This window comes from Saccopteryx bilineata, chromosome 10 (genome assembly GCF_036850765.1).
Source record: "Saccopteryx bilineata isolate mSacBil1 chromosome 10, mSacBil1_pri_phased_curated, whole genome shotgun sequence".
NCBI classification, from domain to species: domain Eukaryota; kingdom Metazoa; phylum Chordata; class Mammalia; order Chiroptera; family Emballonuridae; genus Saccopteryx; species Saccopteryx bilineata.
Window position 1 is genome coordinate 7,167,286 of NC_089499.1, and position 24,310 is coordinate 7,191,595.

The 24,310-nt window shown below is 46.0% G+C and overlaps 1 protein-coding gene across 1 annotated transcript; it reads right to left on the minus strand.

The window, feature by feature from the left end:
• Positions 1-1,685: 1,685 nt before the first annotated feature.
• On the minus strand, positions 1,686-21,065 carry FBXW12 (F-box and WD repeat domain containing 12). The gene is made up of 11 exons (XM_066245479.1): positions 20,976-21,065; positions 20,329-20,366; positions 19,993-20,144; positions 17,997-18,115; positions 12,949-13,158; positions 12,211-12,369; positions 10,588-10,798; positions 9,739-9,917; positions 9,529-9,662; positions 4,110-4,185; positions 1,686-1,727 (listed from the first exon to the last, which is right to left on the minus strand). The coding sequence occupies exons 1-11, from the start codon at positions 21,063-21,065 to the stop codon at positions 1,686-1,688; spliced, it is 1,410 nt and encodes a 469-aa protein (XP_066101576.1).
• Positions 21,066-24,310: the final 3,245 nt, after the last annotated feature.

Sequence of the window (24,310 nt, forward strand, 5' to 3'; positions counted from 1 at the left end):
CGTAAGGGCATATACTAAGACTTCAAAGCCTGTTTACAGCCAGTCTGCCCCTGTAGCTGGAGAGAGCCAGAAAAACAGATCCAAAAATCTGGAGGTTCTGATTTGTTTGCTTAGTTAGCAATGATATTATTGTGCCTTTGGTGTACGCCCCTGACTTTCTGTAAAACTTGGTGAGTGTTATTTACCCACGGGCACCGGGATGTGTTCACATACAAAGACCCCTCCTTTGGCTGCCAATGTCAGGTAGGGCTAAGGGACACACCAGTGGGTGTGTAGTCAAGTCACACTGGTGAGGGCAGGAACTTCTCAAGTAAGGAAGAGGTACAGCAAAAAAGAGTTGAGTTCAAGTTGGAGGTTATTGGCAGGGGCTCTGTTTGTCTCCTGGAACCCTTCAAACGGGCTCCCCGGCTCATGGCCAGTTCGGTCTCTCTCCTGGGTTTCAGGAGCAGGGCCAGGCTAGTTCCACAGTGCGGCAAAGAGCACGGACAGTGGATGAGGACGGCACTCTCCCCTGTGAAACTTTTACTAAATAGAACATGTTAGTCAAGTCTATACCTTTATTTTTATTTATTTATTTTTATTTTTATTTTTTTACAGAGGCAGAGAGAGAATCAGAGAGAGGGACAGACAGACAGGAACGGAGAGAGATGAGAAGCATCAATCATTAGTTTTTCATTGCGCATTGCAGCACCTTAGTTGTTCATTGATTGCTTTCTCATATGTGCCTTGACCGCGGGCCTTCAGCAGACCAAGTAACCCCTTGCTGGAGCCAGCGACCTTGGGTCCAAGCTGGTGAGTCTTTTTTTTTTTTTTTTTTTTAAATTTTATTTTATTTATTTATTTTTTATTTTTATTTTATTTATTCATTTGAGAAGGAGAGAGAGAGAGGGAGAGAGAGAGAAGAGAGAGACAAGGGGGAGGAGCTGGAAGCATCAACTCCCATATGTGCCTTGACCAGGCAAGCCCAGGGTTTCGAACCGGCGACCTCAGCATTTCCAGGTCGACGCTTTATCCACTGCGCCACCACAGGTCAGGCCCAAGCTGGTGAGTCTTGCTCAAACCAGATGAGCCCGCACTCAAGCTGGTGACCTCGGGGTCTCGAACCTGGGTCCTTCCGCATCCCAGTCCGATGCTTTATCCACTGTGCCACCACCTGGTCAGGCAAGTCTATACCTTTAAATCATTTACAGTACTCATCAACCTTCTCCAATGGGTAGATTTTTCTTCAGTTTACTCACAAGGACTATCACTTTTCTGAGGGTCCTGGATATTATAGATTGCTGACCTCACCTCCAAATTAAGAGAGGCTGGGTCTCCCATCATGTCTCCCTTTAAAATTCTACAAATAAGGTAAAAGAATTTGTTGACTTCTCTGGATTTTTTTTTCCATTCTCCAACTTGAAGGTTGCTCTCCTATTCCAGCTACCTTCACTACGCATTTCCAAGTTTTGTTTTGCATTTGCAAATTTCAACAATGTTTAGGTGTTAGGAAAAAATCTTTCACACAGTTTGATTACTTATTTCTGAAATATGAAAGCCTAACAGTAATTCAATTTTTGTCTCTCTTGAACTTAAGCTATTCAGAAATCACAGACCTCGCGGGGTCCTATGTATTCCTGTGTCCTTCCACAGACTACATTCCTGTGCGCATGCACATTTCCCACATAGTTTACATATTTCTTCCTCTATCTCCTACCTTGGTCTCCACTACCACCTATTACCTTTATCTATGACAGAGATAATAGATTTTAATAAAGAAAATGGCTTAACTGGCTCTTTTTTTTTTTTTTTTTTTAGAGAGGAGAGAGAGAGAGAGACAGAGAGGGAGAGAGAGGAGAGAGAGACAGAGAGAGAGAGAAGGGGGGAGGAGCTGGAAGCATCAACTCCCATATGTGCCTTGACCAGGCAAGCTCAGGGTTTCGAACCGGCGATCTCAGCATTTCCAGGTCGACGCTTTATCCACTGCGCCACCACAGGTCAGGGACTATGGCTACTTTTAAATCAATATTCTAAATGACAATGAAAAGGATCTCTTAAAAAACATATGTCTAAAAAATTATAGATCTTTATCCTCCTTTGCTAAAAAAAAAAAAATGCAATGCAAAAACTGAAATCATCTGGCCTGATCTGTGGTGGCACAGTGGATAAAGCGTCAACCTGGAAACGCTGAGGTTGCCGGTTCAAAACCCTGGGCTTGGCCCTGGCCGGTTGGCTCAGTGGTAGAGCGTCGGCCTGGCGTGCAGAAGTCCCAGGTTCGATTCCTGGCCAGGGCACACAGGAGAAGCGCCCATCTGCTTTTCCACCCCTCCCCCTCTCCTTCCTCTCTGTCTCTCTCTTCCCCTCCCGCAGCCAAGGCTCCATTGGAGCAAAGATGGCCCGGGCGCTGGGGATGGCTCCTTGGCCTCTGCCCCAGGCGCTAGAGTGGCTCTGGTCGCAATGAGCGACGCCCCGGAGGGGCAGAGCATCGCCCCCTGGTGGGCAGAGCATCGCCCCCTGGTGGGCGTGCCGGGTGGATCCTGGTCGGGCGCATGCGGGAGTCTGTCTGACTGTCTCTCCCCGTTTCCAGCTTCAGAAAAATACAAAAAAAACCAAACAAACAAAACAAAAAAACTCGTCTTACCATTGCGCTTAATGTGTATTAAATATTTGGGTTAGATCCTGCAAATTTCTGTGTGAATTGACACTTCTGACTTCCCCCCTTGTCTTAGTATCTACTCATCACTGACCTCGGCTACATAAACTTTCCTTGATTCTGAACTAACACACTGGACTGTCTCAGAGCTTTCCAGGGGCTGTTTATAGTGCATCTCGTGCCACATCTTCTCACTCAGGCTTGTCCTTCTCCTTCGACCCTTCTTGGGCTTCCCTTCCTTTTTCTTCCTGGTTGCAGCTTCAGGTTTATTTCTCCAGAGAGGGGATGGTAGACACTTAAAACAGCTTCGAAACCCACACGGCTCTTTGGAGAAATCTCCCATTGCGATTACATCCCATTAGAGTACCATCTGCCTCCTCAGATCACCTTTCTTCCCATCCTCCTCACACACACACACACAAAGGCAAGAGAGTAGACCCCTGTGTCTTAGGCTTGATTTTTCAGTACTGTACTGTCTCCTAGACCTCTGAATCCTGAGCTTGTGACACAGAAGACAGGGCTACTTCTTTTTTATATCCATTACAATGGCTATGATGATATGCAAATTAAGACATTCCTGTGATTTGACCTTTGATGTATTTTCTATTTCTTGGTCCCTTTTTTTTTTTTTTTTTACAGAGATAGAGAGAGAGTCAGAGAGAGGGATAGATAGGATAGGGACAGACAGACAGGAACGGAGAGAGATGAGGAGCATCAATCATCAGTTTTTCGTTGTGACACCTTAGTTGTTCATTGATTGCTTTCTCATATGCGCCTTGACCGTGGGCCTTCAGCAGACAGAGTAACCCCTTGCTCAAGCCAGCGACCTTGGGTCCAAGCTGGTGAGCTTTACTCAAACCAGATGAGCCCGCGCTCAAGCTGGCAACCTCAGGGTCTTGAACCTGGATCCTCTGCATCTCAGTCCGATGCTCTATCCACTGCGCCACCGCCTGGTCAGGCTCTTGGTCCTTTTGAGCGTTTCTTATTCCCATATGTGCTGAGTCTCTTCTAGCTACCTTTAGATATTAACCTCCATGTTTTTCTAGTACATTTCTTTTTGCCTAAATTTTACAGAATTGATTTTTGGTTGCTTCCAGGCATGAACACCGACTGTCTGACACAGACGCCTTCACTTCTAAACCAGCCTCAATCTAAAGTCACACTTTCTCCCATAAGATGCTTGCGTGGAACTGTTTGGAGTTGCATATTTGTGTGACTATTCATATTCAACTACCTTAACATTCTACATATCCCTGATGGCAGGGACAAAGAATATGTTTCTCCACCCTCTATCTTAATCGTGTGTGACCTGGAGTATCTGTCACAGTGTCTGATTTGTTATAGACAAATTACCGCTTTTTTTTCCCTAATATTACTAAAATAGTCATTCTGGGTTTGCAAACAGAATTCTTTTTACTGTATCGGTGCACGGTGAATTGCATTAGTTTCCATATCACTTATTCACGGAATACATCACCAGAGTGCTGTTTTCACGGCTTCTTGACACCACGCATACTATGCTCGTGTTATCGCATATTGCTTTGGAGAAATAGCTGGTGACAGGAAAAACAAAACAAAACAATATCATTAGTGGACACAAGGGAAAGTAGTGAGATCCACTGTTGATGACACTAAATTTGAACCAAACAAAGATATAAATATTCTTCCCAAATCAACTGGTCCTTTGATCACAAAAGTTACTTTTAGATTTGGTTTTATTTATTTATTTATTTATTTATTTATTTATTTATTTATTTTACAGACAGAGAGAGAGTCAGTGAGAGGGATAGACAGGACAGACAGACAGGAACGGAGAGATGAGAAGCATCAATCATTAGTTTTTCGTTGCACATTGCGACACTTTAGTTGTTCATTGAATGCTTTCTCATATGTGCCTTGACCGTGGGGCTACAGCAGACTGAGTAATCCCTTGCTCGCGCCAGCGACCTTGGGTCCAAGGTGGTGAGTTTTTGCTCTAACCAGATGAGCCTGCGCACAAGTTGGCAACCTCGGGTCTCGAACCCGGGTCCTCCGCATCCCAGTCCAATGCTCTATCCACTGCGCCACCGCCTGGTCAGGCAAGATTTGGTTTTATATAACTGTGTAGACCTGGCAAAGTTAGGCTCATTATCTTTTGTAGGAGTAGCAATCCCCACCTGCTCTGAGATATCACTGCTATAATTATCAATCTCTCTGATTTGATAGGTTATATTATTTAATAACGATGTGAGAGGAACTTTTTATTTTAAAATGGAATTTTGAGGCCCTGGCCAGTTGGCTCAGTGGTAGAGCGTCGGCCTGGTGTGCAGAAGTCCCGGGTTCGATTCCCGGCCAGGGCACACAGGAGAAGTGCCCATCTGCTTCTCTACCCCTCCCTCTCTCCTTCCTCTCTGTCTCTCTCTTCCCCTCCCACAGCTAGGCTCCATTGGAGCAAAGATGGCCCGGGTGCTGGGGATGGCTCCTTGGCTTCTGCCCCAGGCACTAGAGTGGCTCTGGTCGCAATGAGCGACGCCCCAGAGGGGCAGAGCGTCGCCCCTGGTGGGCGTGCCGGGTGGATCCTGGTCGGGCGCATGCGGGAGTCTGTCTGACTGTCTTTCCCCGTTTCCAGCTTCAGAAAAATAAAATAAAATAAAATAAAATGGAATTTTGTTCCCTTTGATTATACCTGTTCTGCTCTAGGTGAATACCACAAAAGAAGCCATGCCTCCTTCCGCACAGGATAATGTGAAAATGGTAGAGCATGACCCTACCAATGCTCCACCTCATTCTGTATTAATAAGATGGTGCCTACCTCTCTCCTCCAGGAGCCTGGAAGCTATGGAGATGGAGTCCTATTGATCATACTTGCCTTCCACAAACCCACTCAAAAGTGGTACCTTCCCCCCCCTGCAGAGACTGTGGGTGAAGCCCTGTTGACCATCCCCCCCCTGCAGATACTGTGGGTGAAGCCCTGTAGACCATCTCCCCCCCTGCAGACACTGTGGGGTGAAGCCCTGTACACCATCTCCCCCCACAGAGATTGTGGGGTGAAGCCCTGTACACCATCTCCCCCCCTGCAGACACTGTGGGTGAAGCCCTGTTGACCATCCCCCCCCTGCAGACACTGTGGGGTGAAGCCCTGTAGACCATCTCCCCCCACAGAGATTGTGGGGTGAAGCCCTGTACACCATCTCCCCCCCTGCAGACACTGTGGGTGAAGCCCTGTTGACCATCCCCCCCCTGCAGACACTGTGGGGTGAAGCCCTGTAGACCATCTCCCCCCACAGAGATTGTGGGGTGAAGCCCTGTACACCATCTCCCCCCCTGCAGACACTGTGGGGGGAAGCCCTGTTGACCATCTCCCCCCCTGCAGACACTGTGGGGTGAAGCCCTGTTGACCATCTCTCCCCCTGCAGACACTGTGGGGTGAAGCCTTGTAGACCATCCCCCCACTGCAGAGATTGTGGGGTGAAGCCCTGTAGACCATCTCCCCTCCTGCACTAACTGGTACTCCTTCCTCTTCCCTTCAAGCACTGCAGAGATAATAGCTGAAAACTCCACAGATTTGGTAAACCTACAGACTCAAAACTAATCAAGCCAAAACAGGCTAAATTAAAAGAAACCTACATCAGACACACCATATTTCTAAAAACTAAAGACAAAGAAAATAACATATAGTCAACCAGAGAAAAACGACACATCATCTATAGAGGAACAACAATTTGAATGACAGTGAATTTCTCACTGGATTCCACAGAAGACAGAAGATAGTGACACAGCATTTTTTCAAATGTTGAAAGAAGAGAAGTTAATAAACCAATTAAAAGACAGATCTTCAGATCTTGGCACAGTGGATAAATATCATGACCCAACTAGATGCTGTTTACAAGAAATTCACTTCAATTAAATGACATGAGTAGACTGGAAGTAAAAGGGTGGAAAAACAATGTAATATACAAACATCATTAAAAAAGAAGGCAGGAGGTGGTGCAGTGGATAGAGAATCGGACTGGGATGCCAAGGACTCAGGTTCGAGAACCCGAGGTCACCAGCTTGAGCGTGGGCTCATCTGGTTTGAGCAAAAAGCTCACCAGCTTGGACCCAAGGTCGCTGGCTTGAGCAAGGGGTTACTCGGTCTGCTGAAGGCCCAAGGTCAAGGCACATATGAGAGAGCAATCAATGAACAACTAAGGTGTTGCAATGCGCAACAAAAAACTAATGATTGATGCTTCTCATCTCTCTGTTTCTGTGTCTGTCCCTGTCTGATTCTCTCTCTGTAAAAATAAATAAATAAATAAATAAATAAATAAATAAATAAATAAAAAGGCAGGAGTGGCTAAATTAATAAGTAAAGTAGACTAGAGAGCAAAGGAAGTTGCAAGGGACATTACACAAAAATAAAAGGGCCAATTAACAAAAAACATACAATAATAATAAATAAGTGTGCAGGAACCAACAGAGATGCAAAATATATGAACTAAAAACTGATAGAATTGAGCCCTGGCCAGTTTGCTCAGTGGATAGAGTGTCAGCCCAGCATGTGGACATCCTGAGTTTGACCCCTGGTCAGGGCACACATGAGAAGCAACCATCTGTTTCTCTTCCCTTCCCTCTCCCCCTTCTCTCTTTCTTCTCTTCTTGCAGCCAGTGGCTCAGTTGATTCAAGCATTGGTCTCAGATGGGGGTTGCCAGGTGGATCCCGGTTGGGATGCATGTGGGAGTCTGTCTCTCTATCTCCCCTCCTCTCACTTAAAAAGAATAAAAAAGACAGAGAGAGAGAGAGGTCTCAAAACAATAATCTAAGCTTTCACCTCAAGAACTAGAAAAAGAAAAAAGTAATAAACCCGAACAAGCTGAAGGAAGGAAGGAAAAGATTTAAGTAGACATGGATAAAATTGAGAACAGCAAAATAGAAGAACAAAAAAGTATCTACCAAGAGTTCCTTCTTTGAAAAAACAATTAAAATGAATAAAGTTTTATTAAGACTGACAAAGAAAAAAAGAGAAGATATTGATTATCTTTATCAGGAATGAAGGGATAGATAGCAGCACAGATCCTGCAGACATTAAAAAGACCAAAAGAAACAAATCTTTACACATAAGTTTGATAAGTTAGATGAAATGACAATCACGGGAAAACCACAAACTACCAAAACTCACTCCACATAAAAAAGATAATCTGAACAGTGCTTCAACTATTAAAGAATTTGTAGTTATAACCTTCCAAAAAAGAAAAAAAGTCATCCTCAGGCCCAGACGCTTCCACTGGAGAATTTTAATAAATATTTAAAAAAGAAATAACACCAATTCTACACAATATTTTCCAGAAAATAGAAGAAAGACTTATTTTATGGGTCCAGTATTATATTCATACCAAAATGAGGCAAAGATAGTACAAAAGACTATATAGATCTATATCCCTCATGAACACAGAAGCAAAAGTCATCAACAAAATATTAGCAAATCGATCCCAGCAATATATAAAAAACACAACATGACCAAGTGGAGTGTATTCAGTAATGCAAGGCTAGTTCAGTATTCAGAAATCAATATAATTTGCCTTACTAACAATCTAAAGAAGAAAAACTATATGATCCCATTAACTGATGCAGGAAAAGCATTTAACAAAATTAAAAATCTATTCACAATGAAAACTCTCATCAAAGTAGGGATAGAAGGAAACTCTCTCACCCTAATAAAGGGCATCTATAAAAACAGAGTGTGACTATCATAATAGTGAAAGACTCAGCCCTTTCAATACAAGGCAAGGATGTCTGCTCTCCACTCCAGTGTTGTGCTGAAGGTTACATTCAATGCGGTAAGAAAAGCACAAGAAGTAAAAGGCATACAGATCGGAAAGGAAGGAATAAAACCACTGCTACTGACAGATGACATGACTGTGTACATAGAAAAAAATCACAAACTATCTACAAATCTATTAATAAAAGCTCTTTGAATAAGTAATTTAGCAAGGTTGCAGGATACCAGGTCAATATACAGTAGTCAATCATATTTCTACACACTATTAATGAAAAATTGTAATAAATAATACATTGCTGTTTATAATAGCATTAAAACACTAAATACTTAGGTAAAATCTTACAAAATATGTGCAAAAGTTGTACCTTAAAAGCTACAAAGAGTCTGACCTGTGGTAGCGCAGTGGATAAAGCATCGACCTGGAAATGCTGAGGTCGCTGGTTTGAAACCCTGGGCTTGCCTGGTCAAGGCACATATGGGAGTTGATGCTTCTAGCTCCTCCCCCCTGTCTCTGTCTCTCTCTGTCTCTCTCTGTCCCTCTCTGTCTCCTCTCTAAAATGAATAAATAAAATAATATAAAAAAATTTTTTAAAAAAAAGCTACAAAGAGCCTGACCTGTGGTGGTGCAGTGGATAAAGAGTCGACCTGGAAATGCTGAGGTCGCCGGTTCGAAACCCTGGGCTTGCCTGGTCAAGGCATATATGGGAGTTGATGCTTCCAGCTCCTCCCCCCTGTCTCTCTCCTCTCTCTCTCTCTCTCTCTCCCCCCCCTCTCTCCTCTCTAAAATGAATAAATAAAATAAAATAAAAATTAAAAAAAAAAAAGCTACAAAGAGACTGATGAGAGAATAAGACCTTACAAGTAAAGACAGGACATTAAGGATAAATCTTCATATACTGCTTGTGGAAATATAAACTGTCATTTTGAAAAACCTTTTGAAATCTATTGCAAGGGCTGTGGACATACTCAAAGAACAAGTAATTCTCTTTTGGAGCTTAAGTTTATTCATATATATCCTCAACGAATCTTTTTATTTTTTTTATTTTTTTATTTTTTCAACGAATCTTTTTTAAAAAATCCTACTATCCCTTTATCAGTTTGTTTAATGTAAAAATTTTAAATCTTCAAGAAAAATTTATGTCACAAAGCAGGACTTACCAGCTCAGTGTCCGGTCATCCCTTCTATGTTCCAGGTGACAGCAGCTCTTGAGGTATGGATAACGACCTTCCTCTTCCCACATGTACAGATGCATGTAGTTATCCATGGACGTGGTGAGGACATGGAGATAGTCCTTCAAAGGATACCCAGGGGTGAGTGGCCCAGAGGCAAATTCCGAGCAATAAGCAATAGGAGAAGGGTATACATACCACCCACAGGTTGCAGATGGTCATCTGGTGGTCGTCAAATTGTTGCAACAGGAGGCCATTAATGGTGAAGAGAAACAGGTGTAACCCACTCTCAAAGACAATCATGTTTTCATCACTGACTCCCATCCAAATAGGACTCTGCATACGAACTGGCAACAGGAAGCTTGCGATCTGATGGGCTGGGTTGTTTTTTTAATTTATTTTGGAGAGAAAGAAGAGAGAGAGAGAGAGAAACATGGATTTGTTGTTCCACTCATTTATGCTTTCATTGGTTGACTCTCGTATGTGCCCTGACAAGGAATCAAACCCGCAATGTTGGTGTATTGGGACAACACTCTAACCAACTGAGCTACCTGGCCAGGGCCTGATGGGCTGTTTTCATGTAAAATATATGCACATGCACAGGCAAACTTTGGGTCATTTAGTCAGAACAATATCCTCACCCTGAATGAAAAAATATACTTCCTACTTCCAGGGTACTTTAGTCCAGTGAAGAAAATGAAAGGCAGGCCATTGGCCTGAAAATATGTGTCACTGACTGTGGTGATGGGTGCCATCACTCAGGGAGAGAAGTAAGTGTACAGACAATAAATGATGGCTCAGGCATCCAGGGAAGGGGCAGCGGAATCCAGGACCTGAAGCATGATGGGAATCTAAACATTTTTTTGCCCAATAGGGAACGGTGGATGGTAGAGGTCAGAAGCGTGGGCATTAGAGTCAAACAGGCATGGGGTAGCCTCCAGCTAAGAAATCCCCTGCCTTGTACACAGGTTGACTCATTTATACACATTTACAGCTTAAAATGAGTGCACGAGTGATCGGGAGGAGAAACAAGGTGGCACGGCCTACCTTGGATGACTGTCTTGCTCCCGGTCTTCTCAGCTGTTAGATCAAAGGTGGTAAACCCTGTCTTTTTGAAAGAGCCTCTTCGGAACATCAGCGTTATCCGGTTCACTCTCCTCGGGAACCAGCAGGCTCTGCAGCACATCGCAAAGGGGAGACCCACAGACAAAGGGGCACTGCCTTCCGATGGTGTCAGTAAGCCCTCTGAGAAAAATACCTGTGGGGAGAGTAGCGCACATGTGGTCAGGTGAAACGGGAAGCTACAGCATCTCAGAACAGGAGCAGCTCCAGAAAAGCTTCTTTAAAAACCCTTGACTTGCCTGACCTGTGGTGGCGCAGTGGATAAAGCATCGACCTGGAAATGCTGAGGTCGCCGGTTCGAAACCCTGGGCTTCCCTGGTCAAGGCACATATGGGAGTTGATGCTTCCAGCTCCTCCCCCTTCTCTCTCTCTGTCTCCTCTCTCTCTCTCTCTCTCCTCTCTAAAATGAATAAATAAAAATTAAAAACAAAAACAAAAAACCCTTGACTTGTGGCCAAAGCTTTATTCTGTATCCGAGGAAGCATGAAGTAATCACTGCTTCTCATTCATTGTCTTCTTTTTTTTTTTTTAATTAAATTTTTATTTATTTATTAATTTTTTACAGAGACAGAGAGTGAGTCAGAGAGAGGGATAGACAGGGCTGGACAGACAGGAACGGAGAGAGATGAGAAGCATCAATCATTAGTTTTTCGTTGCGCGTTGCAACACCTTAGTTGTTCATTGATTGCTTTCTCATATGTGCCTTGACCGCGGGCCTTCAGCAGACCGAGTAACCCCTTGCTGGAGCCAGCGACCTTGGGTTCAAGCTGGTGGGCTTTTCCTCAAACCAGATGAGCCCACACTCAAGCTGGTGACCTCGGGGTCTCAAACCCGGGTCCTCTACATCCCAGTCCGATGCTCTATCCACTGCGCCACCGCCTGGTCAGGCTCATTGTCTTCTTAACCTGCCTGTCACGATCACACATGGAGCAGAGACCCCCAAAGCTTCTTTTCCAGCATGCCAAGGGGTTACAAAAGCGTCTAGCCACACTGGACCCCCAATCACGTTGTGGGTGGTCAGGTAGAGTTTCCCTTCTTAGAGAACTTCTCAAGGGCTGGTCTGCGTTCGCTGCTGCCTCCCTAGCGCCTTGCTCTCTCTGGTGCCCTGTGCGCATGCACCATGTAAAAAGGCCTGCCCAAAATGTCACTTTCTCAGTGTGACATTCAGAGGCTGGTGCACTCTGCAGTGCTTCTGGACTTTGTATTTCTCAGCCAAGGTAGCTAAAAGCAAAGCAAAGAAAGTAAAAGGGAACCAGGTACTAACTCGTGATCTCTCTCTCACCCTCTTCCTTGTCTTTGGCTGATTCCGGCTTCATGAGCAAATTCTCATTAATAAACGTTGGTCTTTGCAACAGATGTTGCTGCTTGAAAGAACATTGTTTCTTGACTGGAGGAATGGATTCTACGGGTTTCATGGCCTTTGAGGGGAGGGAGCAGTCTGTCCAGTCCTCGCTGAGCTCTGCTGTCTCACTAACACTTCCTGACCTCACCTTCCCGACGTCGCCAACCTCCTCCTCCTGAGGTGAAGACACCCAGGGCAGCACCCACCTTTGGCAAGATGTGCTGATGTGTCCCAGAGGCAAAGATCCACTTCTTGTCAGGAGAGCAGTGGAGAAGATCAACACTATAGTTAAATGCGTTCACTCTAGAAACACTCCTTAACTCGGGCACCGTGAATGTGTAGATGTCACCTTCAGAATTGCCGATCTGAAATCAAAGCACCGCCGCCATGTCAATGGAGGGAGAGTGGACGTCCTAAAGCACACAGGGGGCAGCGCTGGCAGCTGCAGGAGGTGCCACCCTTTCTTCCCTCGCACTGTGGAGGTGAACACGCCCCTCCACCAGCCCGCCCCCAAGGTTGCTGGGATGACCCCAGGAATAAAACGTTCTAAGCCCCAAGCACTCCAGGATAGTTACTCATTAGCATATCAACACTAATTTTTTTCTCAGTGGCTCCTCAAACCCACCTTTCTCCCTCCATGGTCCCTGTCCAAGCTCATGTATTCTCTAATTTACACTTGAAAGAAGAAACATGGATATGAAATAATTCGGGAAGGTATTTTTTTTTAGCAGAATTACTGGGGAAATGTACCTGAGATGTAACAAGGGCTAAGGTGGTATAAAGGTGTGTATGGCCATCATTCATTGGTGTATTATGACCCACAGGGTATGTGATAGGGATGTCTCAAGAAGACAGATCAGGATGCGACAGCAATGGAGTCACAACACCTGCAAGGCAGCAGGCTTTGTGCCCCTCCCCCCCCCCCAGGGGCAGGGCTCACTTACCAGCAGGAAGGGACCATCCTTCATGAGAAAGGCTTCTAAGGAAAAACAGGCCCGGGGCATGGTGAGCGTAGTTAGCGCGTCCTCATCCTGACAGTTCCACACTTTGACAGTTGCCCCCACATCCACAGTGAATGCAAGATGCATCTGCGGGAGGGTCGCCAGAAGCTTGATGACAGATTGCTGGACTGGGCTTGACCAGATGATAGTGCCCTAGAGAACGAGAGAGTAACACTGTCTGTGTCCGAAGAACTCTCCCCACACACTGTGCTTCCCTTCTGCCGTTGTGTGGAAGCCTCCTCCAGCTCAGATTTACTTCTTTTTTTTTTTTTCCTGGGAATAGAGTAAGAAAATTCTACTAAACATCTCAGTTATTTGAGAGGTAGTGAACATGAGAAAGGAATTATACAATACACTCAAAGGCAGGAACTCGCGTGATGAGCATAAAGAATCAGACTCCTTGGCTCAATGTGTTCTGCCTCCTACTAACAGTGTGACATTCAGCAAGCTACTTACCACCGTGACTTCTTACGCGGCTGTGGTATTACATTTCATAACACATTGAACGTACTTAGAATTCTGCCTAGTGCATAAGAGTTCAAGGGGTATCAACTATCGGGATAATTGTTATTCCATCATCAACCTTGTACATTGCAAACAGGACAGAGGAAAGTGTTTCCTCTAAACTTTTTTTAAAATTAATTTTAGAAAGAGGAGAGAGAGACAGAAGGGGGAGGGAGGAACAGGAAGCATTAATGCGTGCTAGTTGCATCTCCTATGTGCTTTGACTGGGCAAGCCCAGGGTTTCGAACCAACGACCTCAGCATTCCAGGTTGATGCTTTATCCACTGCGCCATCACAGGTCAGGCTCTAGACTCTTTTTCAGTCTTATTAAAGTTCTAAAATATATCATACAAGGAAAAGAACACAAAGGTAATTGTAAGGGTAAATGAATTATTACAAAGTGGTCAATATAACTCCTTCTGCACCCTCTTTGAGCCCCCCTTGAACTGTTCTATTCCCACCCCCTTCACCCTCCCCAGACATAATCACTGTTTTGATTCCTAACTCTGTAGCAGGTTGCCTGTGTCGTGTTATTATTGCTGTGTGATAAAACATCCCTAAACTGGGTTGCTTAAAACAACAACAATAAATGATCTCACAGTTTGTTCATTAGACATGCAAGTATAGCTTGGCTAGGTCGCCCTGGCTCAGGGTCTCTTATGAGGTTGAAGCCAAAGTTTCACTTTCAAGATGACTCACTCACACGGTTGGCAAGTTGGTTCCGGCTACTGGCAGGAGTCCTCCGTATTTCAGCACACAGACCTCTCCATAGGGCTGTCCTCATGACATTGTGGATGGCTTTCGAAGAGCCAATGACTCAAAAGAGAGGATGTGTCTTTTATGACATAACTTCAGAAGTTATACTCCATCATTTCCACAATATCCCATTGATTACAAAGGTCAGCCTTATTCAGTGTGGGAGTGGACTACCCAAGACCATTAATACTATGGAACAAGGAATAGGAAGGGGCCCTGTGGCCCCTGACCTTCACTTCTCTCCCACGTGCAAAATACACTCACCATCTCTGACTGCCCTCAAATACCTCATACCATTACAGCATCATCTCAAACTCTGGGATCTCACTTTTGAATTAGGTCCAGGTAGAGAGGAGGCTCTTTATACTCAGTTCATCTTGATATAAAAAACTTAGAACTAAACATATAAGTCATCTGTCCCCCACTTTCCCCAAATACAAGGGTAGGGCAGGCATAGGATAACGTTATAGACACTCTCATTAAAAAAAAAAAAAAAAAAAAAAAGGTAAAATGGAAAATGAGAAAGGGGAAAGCAATAAGAAATTACTACTAGACTAAAATAAAATAAATTGAAATCTAGTAGAAAACATCTGGTAGTTTGCTGATTGGACGGAAGGCCTGGGAAAGATTCTTCCTGTCTGTAGGCTCCACTCTCCAGGCTCTTGGTTCCGTTTCTGAGACACCCCTTCCTTTTCACATATGGTGGCTCAATTTTGCAGCTGAGTAGTTTTTGCAGCCTGCTTCTTGTCTGTAAAAGTTTGGGCCTGACCATGAGGTGGTGTAGTGGATAGAGCGTCGAACTGGGATGCTGAGGACCCAGGTTCAAGATCCCGAGGTCGCCAGCTTGAGCGGGGGCTCATCTGGTTTGAGCAAAGCTCACCAGCTTGGACCCAAGGTCGCTGGCTTGAGCAAGGGGTTACTTGGTCTGCTGAAGGCCCGCGGTCAAGGCACATATGAGAAAGCAATCAATGAACAATTAAGATGTCGAAACGAAAATCTGATGATTGACGTTTCTCATCTCTCTTTGTTCCTGCCTGTCTGTCCCTATCTGTTCCTCTCTCTGACTATCTCTCTGTCTCTGTAAAAAAAAAAAAAAAAAAAGAGGTTTGGGATCTGGAAATCTCTTTCCCTTTTGTGATTATCTCAACCCCTTTAAACTCAAGCTGGCAGTATTTCTGCCAATATAATTCTTTCAAACACTTTGTGGTTCTCAAAAGAACCTTATTTGAGTTTATATCATTAGATAAGAGCCACACTTATAAATCTTTGAGATAAATCCTTTGATTCCTTGGGCTTGTACTGGGGCTGCCAAGAACAATGCTTTAAACTTTTTAGAGGTCCTATTGCTTGAGTGAATGGTTCTCTGAGACATCTCCTTAGATCTTCTGTGGTCTAACAAAGAACTCTGCAGTCACCCACCTGGCTTTAATTTTATATAGTATCGCTTACTGACATTGTCTTGGGCTGATCTTTCTTCGAATCCACTTCTGAGATTTAGCATCATTTGCCATCTAGAAAGGCTGTAAATTTCCAGCAACCTTTGGTTCCTGATTGTTTGACAGCCCTTATTTTATTCTCTCCCTCTCTTCTTGCATTTTACTGTAAGCAGCAAGAAAAAGCCAGCATTCAGCATTCTGCCCGGAAATCTCCTCAGCAAGATCACTCAATTTGGTAGTTATGTTTCCTGGCTTTCACACTGCCATGGGTGACAGTGTTGCTAAATCCTGCCACTGTGTAACAAGGATCCCCTTTCCTCTAGGGTCCAGTAACAGTTGTCAGACTTTCCTTTAAGTTCTCACTGGCAGCCTCATGGCAGGCCAGCAGGTTTTTGCTAACAGTCTCTTCAAGGCCCAACACTTCGCTCAGAGTCTTCCCGGCTTCTGTCCACTGCCTGGTTTCGAAGCTTCTCCCATGTTTTAGGTTTCTGCTATGGCGGCACCTCACTTCCAGGTACTGAAAACTGTACTTGTTTTCTATCGCTACATAACAAATTACATGGCAGCTTAAAGCAATAAACACTTACCTCACACAGCTTCTGTTGATCAAAAATTCAAAGGTGGATTAACCAAATGGCTCTGGTTTACAGTCTCTCATTAGATTTGGCTGGGGATGCAATAATCTGAAGGCTCGCTTGTGGTTCGAGGAGTCGCTTCCAAGATGGCTCATCCAGATGACTGCAAGTTGGTGTTGGCTGTTGGCAGGCGGCCTGAATCCTATGTCATGTGGACCTGTCCATTGGATGGCTTGGATGTCCTCAAGGACATGGTGACTGGTTTCCCCTAGAGCAAGTTATCCAAGAGAGTATCCTTCTAATTTCTTTTTCCCCAGCTTTATTGAGATGTAATTGAAATATAATATTGTGTGAGTCTACTGTAACAATACCCTTCTGGACTTTTATCTCCTCATTTCCCTGCTACCTCATATGTTCATACATCAGAAGAGACCCTGTGTTATAAAGAGTCAATATCCATTTTTTTATGGAAAAGAGAAATCCAAGCAGGGAAAAGCAAGATAACACAATAATTTGGGACCCACTTGGGGTCTTCCTGCTTCCTCTCCAGTGCTTCATGAACTGCACATGCTGGTCCTGATATACAAGACAACCTCTCTGCCCCCTTGGAGGTGATCTGAAGTAGAGGCCACTTTCTGAAAAAGCCAATAAAACAAATGCCAACTGTGGACAGAGAGGCAGTAGAATAGGTCATGGAAATGCATGAGGCCAAAATCACAAAGTCACTCTGCATTACCAATAGAAAGTAAGTTCTTGCACATGTTTATATATAAAAACACATATTAAAAAGTGAATTCTCGGCCCTGGCCGGTTGGCTCAGTGGTAGAGTGTCGGCCTGGCGTGCGGGGGACCTGGGTTCGATTCCCGGCCAGGGCACATAGGAGAAGCGCCCATTTGCTTCTCCACCTCCCCCTCCTTCCTCTCTGTCTCTCTCTTCCCCTCCCGCAGGGGAGGCTCCATTGGAGCAAAGATGGCCTGGGCACTGGGGATGGCTCCTTGGCCTCTGCCCCAGGCGCTAGAGTGGCTCTGGTCGCTGCAGAGCAACGCCCCGGAGGGGCAGAGCATCGCCCCCTGGTGGGCAGAGCATCGCCCCCTGGTGGGCGTGCCAGCTGGATCCCGGTCGGGCGCACGCGGGAGTCTGTCTGCTGTCTCTCACCGTTTCCAGCTTCAGAAAAATACAAAAAAAAAGTGAATTCTCTATGTGTCTATAGTTGAAATGAAAGGGTCACAGATTCCCAGTTAGAAAACCTGATTTAGCTTGACCAGGCAGCAGTGCAGTGGATAGAGCGTCGGACTGGGATGTGGAGAACCCAGGTTCGAGACCTCGAGGTCGCCAGTTTGAGCACAAGCTCATCTGGTTTGAGCAAGGCTCACCAGCTTGAGCCCAAGGTCGCTGGCTCAAGCAAGGGGTCACTCGGTCTGCTGTAGCCCCCCAGTCAAGGCACATATGAGAAATCAATCAATGAACAACTAAGGAACCTCAACAAAGAATTGATGTTTCTCATCTCTCTCCCTTCCTGTCTGTCTGTCCCTATTTGTCCTTTCTCTGACTCTCTCTGTCTCTCCCACAAAAAAAAAGAAAGAAAAAAAAAGAAAACCTGGTTTAAAACTTTGTTTCTGTTACCAATTGAGTATCACTTTCCTCCCAACACTGGCTTTACCTGTGGAATAGGGTGGACATAGGTATGCATTACCTGTGCTCCTCATTGGCCAGACTCACCTCTTGCACATGCCAGACATGAAGCATGCGGTTTGAAGACACTGTGCAAAGGAGTGACTTCTCTTGCCCACTGATTGGGTGCTCACTTCCTGAGAGATAAGCAATAGGTCCCAAGATTCCTAGAAAGCAACACAGACAATACTTGGCCACCAGATAGTTGAGGAAGGATCCAATTGAATAAAGAATTCTGGAAAGATAATGTTAAGTTTGCCTGACCAGGCAGTGGCGCAGTGAACAGAGCATCAGCCTGGGATGCTGAGGACCCAGGTTCGAAACCCTGAGGTCGCCAACTTGAGTGTCGGCTCACCAGCTTGAGCACGGGATCATAGACATGACTCTATGGTCGCTGGCTTGAGCAAGTAATCATTGGTTCGGCTACAGCCCCCGGTCAAGGCATATATGAGAAGCAATCAGTGAACAACTAAGGTGCTGCAACTATGAGTTGATGCTCCCTATCTCTCTCTTCCTGTCTGTACCTCCCTGTCTGTCCTTCTCTTTCCCTTTCTCTCTCTCACTAAAATAATAAGTAAATAAAAAATATAAGGTAGCCTGACCAGGCAGTGATATAGTGGATAGAGCATCAGACTGGGATGCGGAGGACCCAGGTTCAAAATCCCGAAGTCGCAGGCTTGACCACGGGCTCATCTGATTTGAGCAAGGCTCACAAGCTTAAGCCCAAGGTTGCTGGCTTGAGCAAGGGGTCACTCGGTCTACTGTAGCCCCTCAGTCAAGGCACAGATGAGAAAGCAGTCAATGAACAACTAAGGTGCCACAACTATGAGTTGATGCTTCTCATCTCTCCCTTCCTGTCTGTCCCTATCTGTCCCTCTGTCTCTGTCAAACACACACACACACACACACACACACACACACACACACAATGTTAAGTATTCTTGTAAACTCTATGGAGAATAGGATGGAAAATGGGCTTCAGAATCTTTCAAGCATGGGTTCCCATTGCAGACTGGCCATTGGGGAGATATAGGCCAATTTGTTTTTCTTTGTAATCTCAGTTTTCATAGATATAAAATGGGAGTAAAAATCACCCCACTAGAGAACTGTTCGAATTTGAAAATATGTACCAGAAATAAAGTCAGCATTAGAATTGTTATTTAAACATTTCCTTTTTCTCTTAAAGTTTTATTCTAGGAGGGATGAGAAGCCTTTGGGGAAAGGAAGTAACAGGTTGATTTTATGTTGTGAAAACACCCCTCTGGCTTCTCCACACAGCAGAGGTCACAGGGGACAAGTCAGGGAGCAGGGAGACCGGTGACTGTCATCAAAGCAACCCAGTCCTGCTAAGTTTTTTTTTATTTATTTTATTTATTCATTTTAGAGAGGAGAGAGAGAGGGAGAGAGAGACAGAGACGGGGGGAGGAGCTGGAAGCATCAACTCCCGTATGTGCCTTGACCAGGCAAGCCCAGGGTTTCGAACCGGCGACCTTAGCATTTCCAGGTCGACGCTTTATCCACTGCGCCACCACAGGTCAGGCAGTCCTGCTAAGTTTTAATTCCCTTTCTCTTCACTGAATGAGAGCACCAAAACAATATAGTGAATTCTTTTTTTTTTTTTTTTTGGATTTTTTTTTTGGATTTTTTTTCTGAAGCTGGAAACGGGAAGTCAGTCAGACTCCCGCATGCACCCGACCGGGATCCACCTGGCACACCCACCAGGGGGCGATGCTCTGCCCCTCCGGGGCGTGGCTCTGTTGCGACCAGAGCCACTCTAGCGCCTGGGGCAGAGGCCAAGGAGCCATCCCCAGGGCCCGGGCCATCTTTTGCTCCAATGGAGCGTCGGCTGCGGGAGGGGAAGAGAGACAGAGAGGAAGGAGAGGGGGAGGGGTGGAGAAGCAGATGGGCGCCTCTCCTGTGTGCCCTGGCCGGGAATCGAACCCAGGACTTCCGCACACCAGGCCGACGCTCTACCACTGAGCCAACCGGCCAGGGCTATAGTGAATTCTTAAAATAAGCTAATCAGGCTGCCTCGTACCCCTACCCAGGCTGCCAGTCCTCTCCTTGTAGACGAAGTCCTCCGGCCGGGCCCGGGCCATGCGACGCTCGTACTTTGTTTGGTTGAGGTAGAACTGCTTCCATGTCGGCCTTCCCAGGCACTGCGAGGAGAAGCTCCATTTCTTCAGACACAGGTTTCTAGAAAGTGTCCCGATCCCGTTAGCGGCCCACAGCCTTGGCAGCACGGGCGCACCCCGTGACCGCCTTCCTCACTGCAACCTCCACTCACACCTGCGCACAGCCGCACACAGGCCCCAGTGCACACTGAGGCCCCCCTCTCCCCCGGAGACACCCGTCCTCACCCTGCCCCCGCCTTGCTCACCTCCACAGGCGCTCGTCATCTGCAACACTATTCCAGTACTGGGGAGAGAAAGGAAGAGAAGAGCCGGCAGTTGGTACCCAAACCTTGGCTCCGCCTTTGGTATCATCTGTTGTGGGAGCAAAGCCCACAGTGGTTAACCAGCCCCCAGGGTGGCTCTCAAAACCCTCCCAGTCTGGGGCAATGGTGACACGGCAACAGCAGAGAGCTATCACTGCCAGCACACGATATTCCCGGTAAGTTCAGGGTGGACTTCCTGGGGCTTGAAATGGGAGCTTCAAGAACCATTTAGTCAGCACAACTCCTGAGTGTCAGTTTGTCATTTTCATTGGACAAAATACGAAGCGCTCAGAGTGAAGGATGCCAACCCCAAAACATTCAACGTACCACTCTGTTATTTTGCAAATTGGTACTCAAATTGGTCAGGAGATGCAATTGACTCTCCAGGACACGGACGGGTGAGTCAGAGCTGAATGGGCCGGCATGAACAGGTACATTTAAGGGATGAAGGGAAGCTGTGTGAGTATGATGCTGGGGCAGCCAAGACCCCAACGGTAGGGAGAGAGGTGAAAGGGGTCTTGCACCGGCACTGGCAAGGTGGACGGGTGTGGTCAATCCAGACAGCGCAGCGGAGGGTAGAGAGAATTCACCTTGTTCACTTGGCAAGCCTGTAGCAAGCTGAAGGCGTCCAGGAAGGAGAAGACTCTCAACAATGGCACTTCAGGCAACTGGAGCTCCATCTTCCATGGACTGAGCCCACATCCAGTCTTGCTTCTCCTCGGAATTTAAAGGCTTGGCCCAGGTCTTCAGCACTTGAGAGGATTCCCACCCACGGCCCATCTGGCTCTGAGACAAACAGGCTGCAGGTGCGCAGACCCGCAGCCTGGCCTCCACTTCCACTCTGTCCCGGAGCCACGCAGCTGAGGGCATCCCTACCGACGCTCACTTGTTAGCGCTTTTTGTTTAAAAGCTGTCAACACCACCTATTTCAACACAGTAAACTGGAGGTGCAGGACCTTGGGCAACTCTAGTTGCTGATGAACTTGTCAGGGTTCTAGAAAATTTCCCTTTTTAAAAAAGTTTTTATTTGTTGATTTTAGAGAGAGAAGGAGAGGGAGAGAGAGAGAGAGACAGAAATATCCATCTGTTTCTGTATGTGCCCTGATTGGGGATCGAACCCACAACCTCTGTTATCCAGCCAAGGTAGAACTTGGAAATTTCAACTAACACACACATTCATCAAATCAAGTCTATGTGACATTAAGTTTCAAATCACCGGGACAGAGAATCTGCATCCCACATTGAGATGTCTACTATGAGCTGAACAAGTGGCTCCATAGAGGTCATGCTGAGGGCCAAGCCTGGTCTGAGATGGCTCTTACAGTCGGTGCCTTTCCCTGTGACCCACCCAGCACAACACTTTTCTCCCAGGAACTTGACAGATGATTCCAGCATTTTTTTCTTTTAGATTGTATTTATTGATTTTGGGGGGTAAAAGGGGAGGAAGCATCAACTCATAGTTGCTTCTCATGTGTGCCTGTATGCCTTGACTGGGAAAGCCTGGGGTTTTGAACTGGTGGCCTCAGAGTTCCAGGTCAACACTTTATCCACTGCGCCCCCACAGGTCGGGCGATTCCAGCATCTTCTATAGGAGTCCTTCGGTGAGGCTGCTCAGTGGTGATGACCCCTTCCTTAGAGTGCTGCCTCCAGTCTGACTCACAGCAGTGGTTCCCAGAAATACCATTTCTTTTCTACAATGTTATCTATCCCATTACCCAAAACCAGAATGGGCTTGTTAGGGACTATTCAATGTACTTTATCTCAGGATTTAGAATGGAAAACTTTCACATTGACAGGTCTATAAAATACAAACTGGCCACTATGGGGAGTCCATATTTTTTCATTCTGTTGAATTGGGTTCATCAAAAATTAATGAAGAGCCTGACCAGGCGGTGGCGCAGTGGATAGAGCGTCGGACTGGGATGAGGAAGGACCCAGGTTCGAGACCCCGAGGTCGCCAGCTTGAGCGCGGGCTCATTTGGTTTGAGCAAAAAAAAAGTTCACCAGCTTGGACCCAAGGTCCCTGGCTCCAGCAAGGAACAACTAAGAAGTCGCAACGCGCAACAAAAAACTAATGATCGATGCTTCTCATCTCTCTCCGTTTCTGTCTGTCTGTCCCTGTCTATCTCTGCCTCTGTAAAAAAAACAAACAAACAACAAATAAAAAACCTGATGAAGAACGTTACCAGGCGGTGGCGCAGTGGATAGAGCATCAGACTGGGATGCAGAGGACCCAAGTTCAAGACCCCGAGGTCGCCAGCTTGAGCACCGGGCTCATCTGGCTTGAGTAAAAAGCTCACCAGCTTGGACCCAAGGTTGCTGGCTCAAGCAAGGGGTTACTCGGTCTGCTGAAGGCCTGCGGTCAAGGCACATATGAGAAAGCAATCAATGAACAACTAAGGTGTCGCAATGAAAAACTGATAATTTTTCTCTCTCATTTCCTGTCTGTCCCTATCTATCCCTCTCTCTGGACCTATAAAAAAACAAAAACAAAAACAAAAACTGATGAAGAGAATGAGATTTAAAGGTTAAAAAAACACACTAGTTTAAAGACTGATAAAGGGAGTCTTATGCTATTTTTTATCAGTGATTCTAGCTTTTCTGAAGTCTTTCAGAACTATGCTGTTTTACTGATTATAAAATTAAAATTAAATCTCTGTTTTTTTATTTATTTAATTCAAGTAAGTGAACAAGCTGTTGACTATTCACTACTTTTAATACCAACAAAAAGTTTAGACAATATACATCCTGAACTTTTCTTCAAATATATTCATCTATGAATAAATAACACAAGGGATAAAACTTGGTGATCAGCTTCCTTCTAGCTCTGAGGGTAGGACATCGAATGTTACAACTACTTTTCAGGCAGCTGCGTGTTCTTACCCTCAGTGAGTCAGGAACAATGATTTCAAACTGACCATATCTTAGAATGGAATCGCTCTCCCTAGGTTTCTCGTTTTCTTTTCTTTTTTTTTTTAAGCTGGAAATGGGGAGAGACAGTCAGACAGACTCCCGCATGCGCCCGACCGACAGGGATCCCGCACCCGGCACGCCCACCAAGGGCGACGCTCTGCCCACCAGGGGGCGACGCTCTGCCCACCAGGGGGCGATGCTCTGCCCCTCCGGGGCGTCGCTCTGCCGCGACCAGAGCCACTCTAGCGCCTGGGGCAGAGGCCACAGAGCCATCCCCAGCACCCAGGCCATCTTTGCTCCAATGGAGCCTTGGCTGCGGGAGAGGAAGAGAGAGACAGAGAGGAAGGAGGGGGGGGTCTTGGAGAAGCAAATGGGTGCTTCTCCTATGTGCCCTGGCCTAGAATCGAACCCGGGTTCCCCACACGCCAGGCCGACGCTCTACCGCTGAGCCAACCGGCCAGGGCCGGTTTCTCGTTTTCTAATGAAGCATTCTTGGGATTATATCTGGGTTCTTCACTTTATAACACAAATGTAACTTAAATCAACATTGAAAGTAAGCAAGGCATTCTCACTTGTTCACCCTTTTTTCTCTTGAGCCTGGTGAGCACCAGGACCTATATTTTGAGCTCTTGCTCAGGCAAATCACTCATTTCCATTTTGTTAAGTCTTTTTCTGAGGTTTTTGTCTTGTCCTTTCATTTGGAACATATTCCTCTCTCTTTTTTTTTTTTTTTTTTTGTATTTTTCTGAAGTTGGAAACGGGGAGGCAGTCAGACAAACTCCCGCATGTGCCCGACCAGGATCCACCCGGCATGCCCACCAGGGGGCAATGCTCTGTCCATCTTGAGGCGTCGCTCTGTTGTGACCGGAGCCACTCTAGCGCCTGAGGCAGAGGCCACAGAGCCATCCTCAGCGCCCAGGCCATCTTTGTTCCAATGGAGCCTCGGCTGCGGAAGGGGAAGAGAGAGACAGAGAGGAAGGAGAGGGGGAGGGGTGGAGAAGCAGATGGGTGC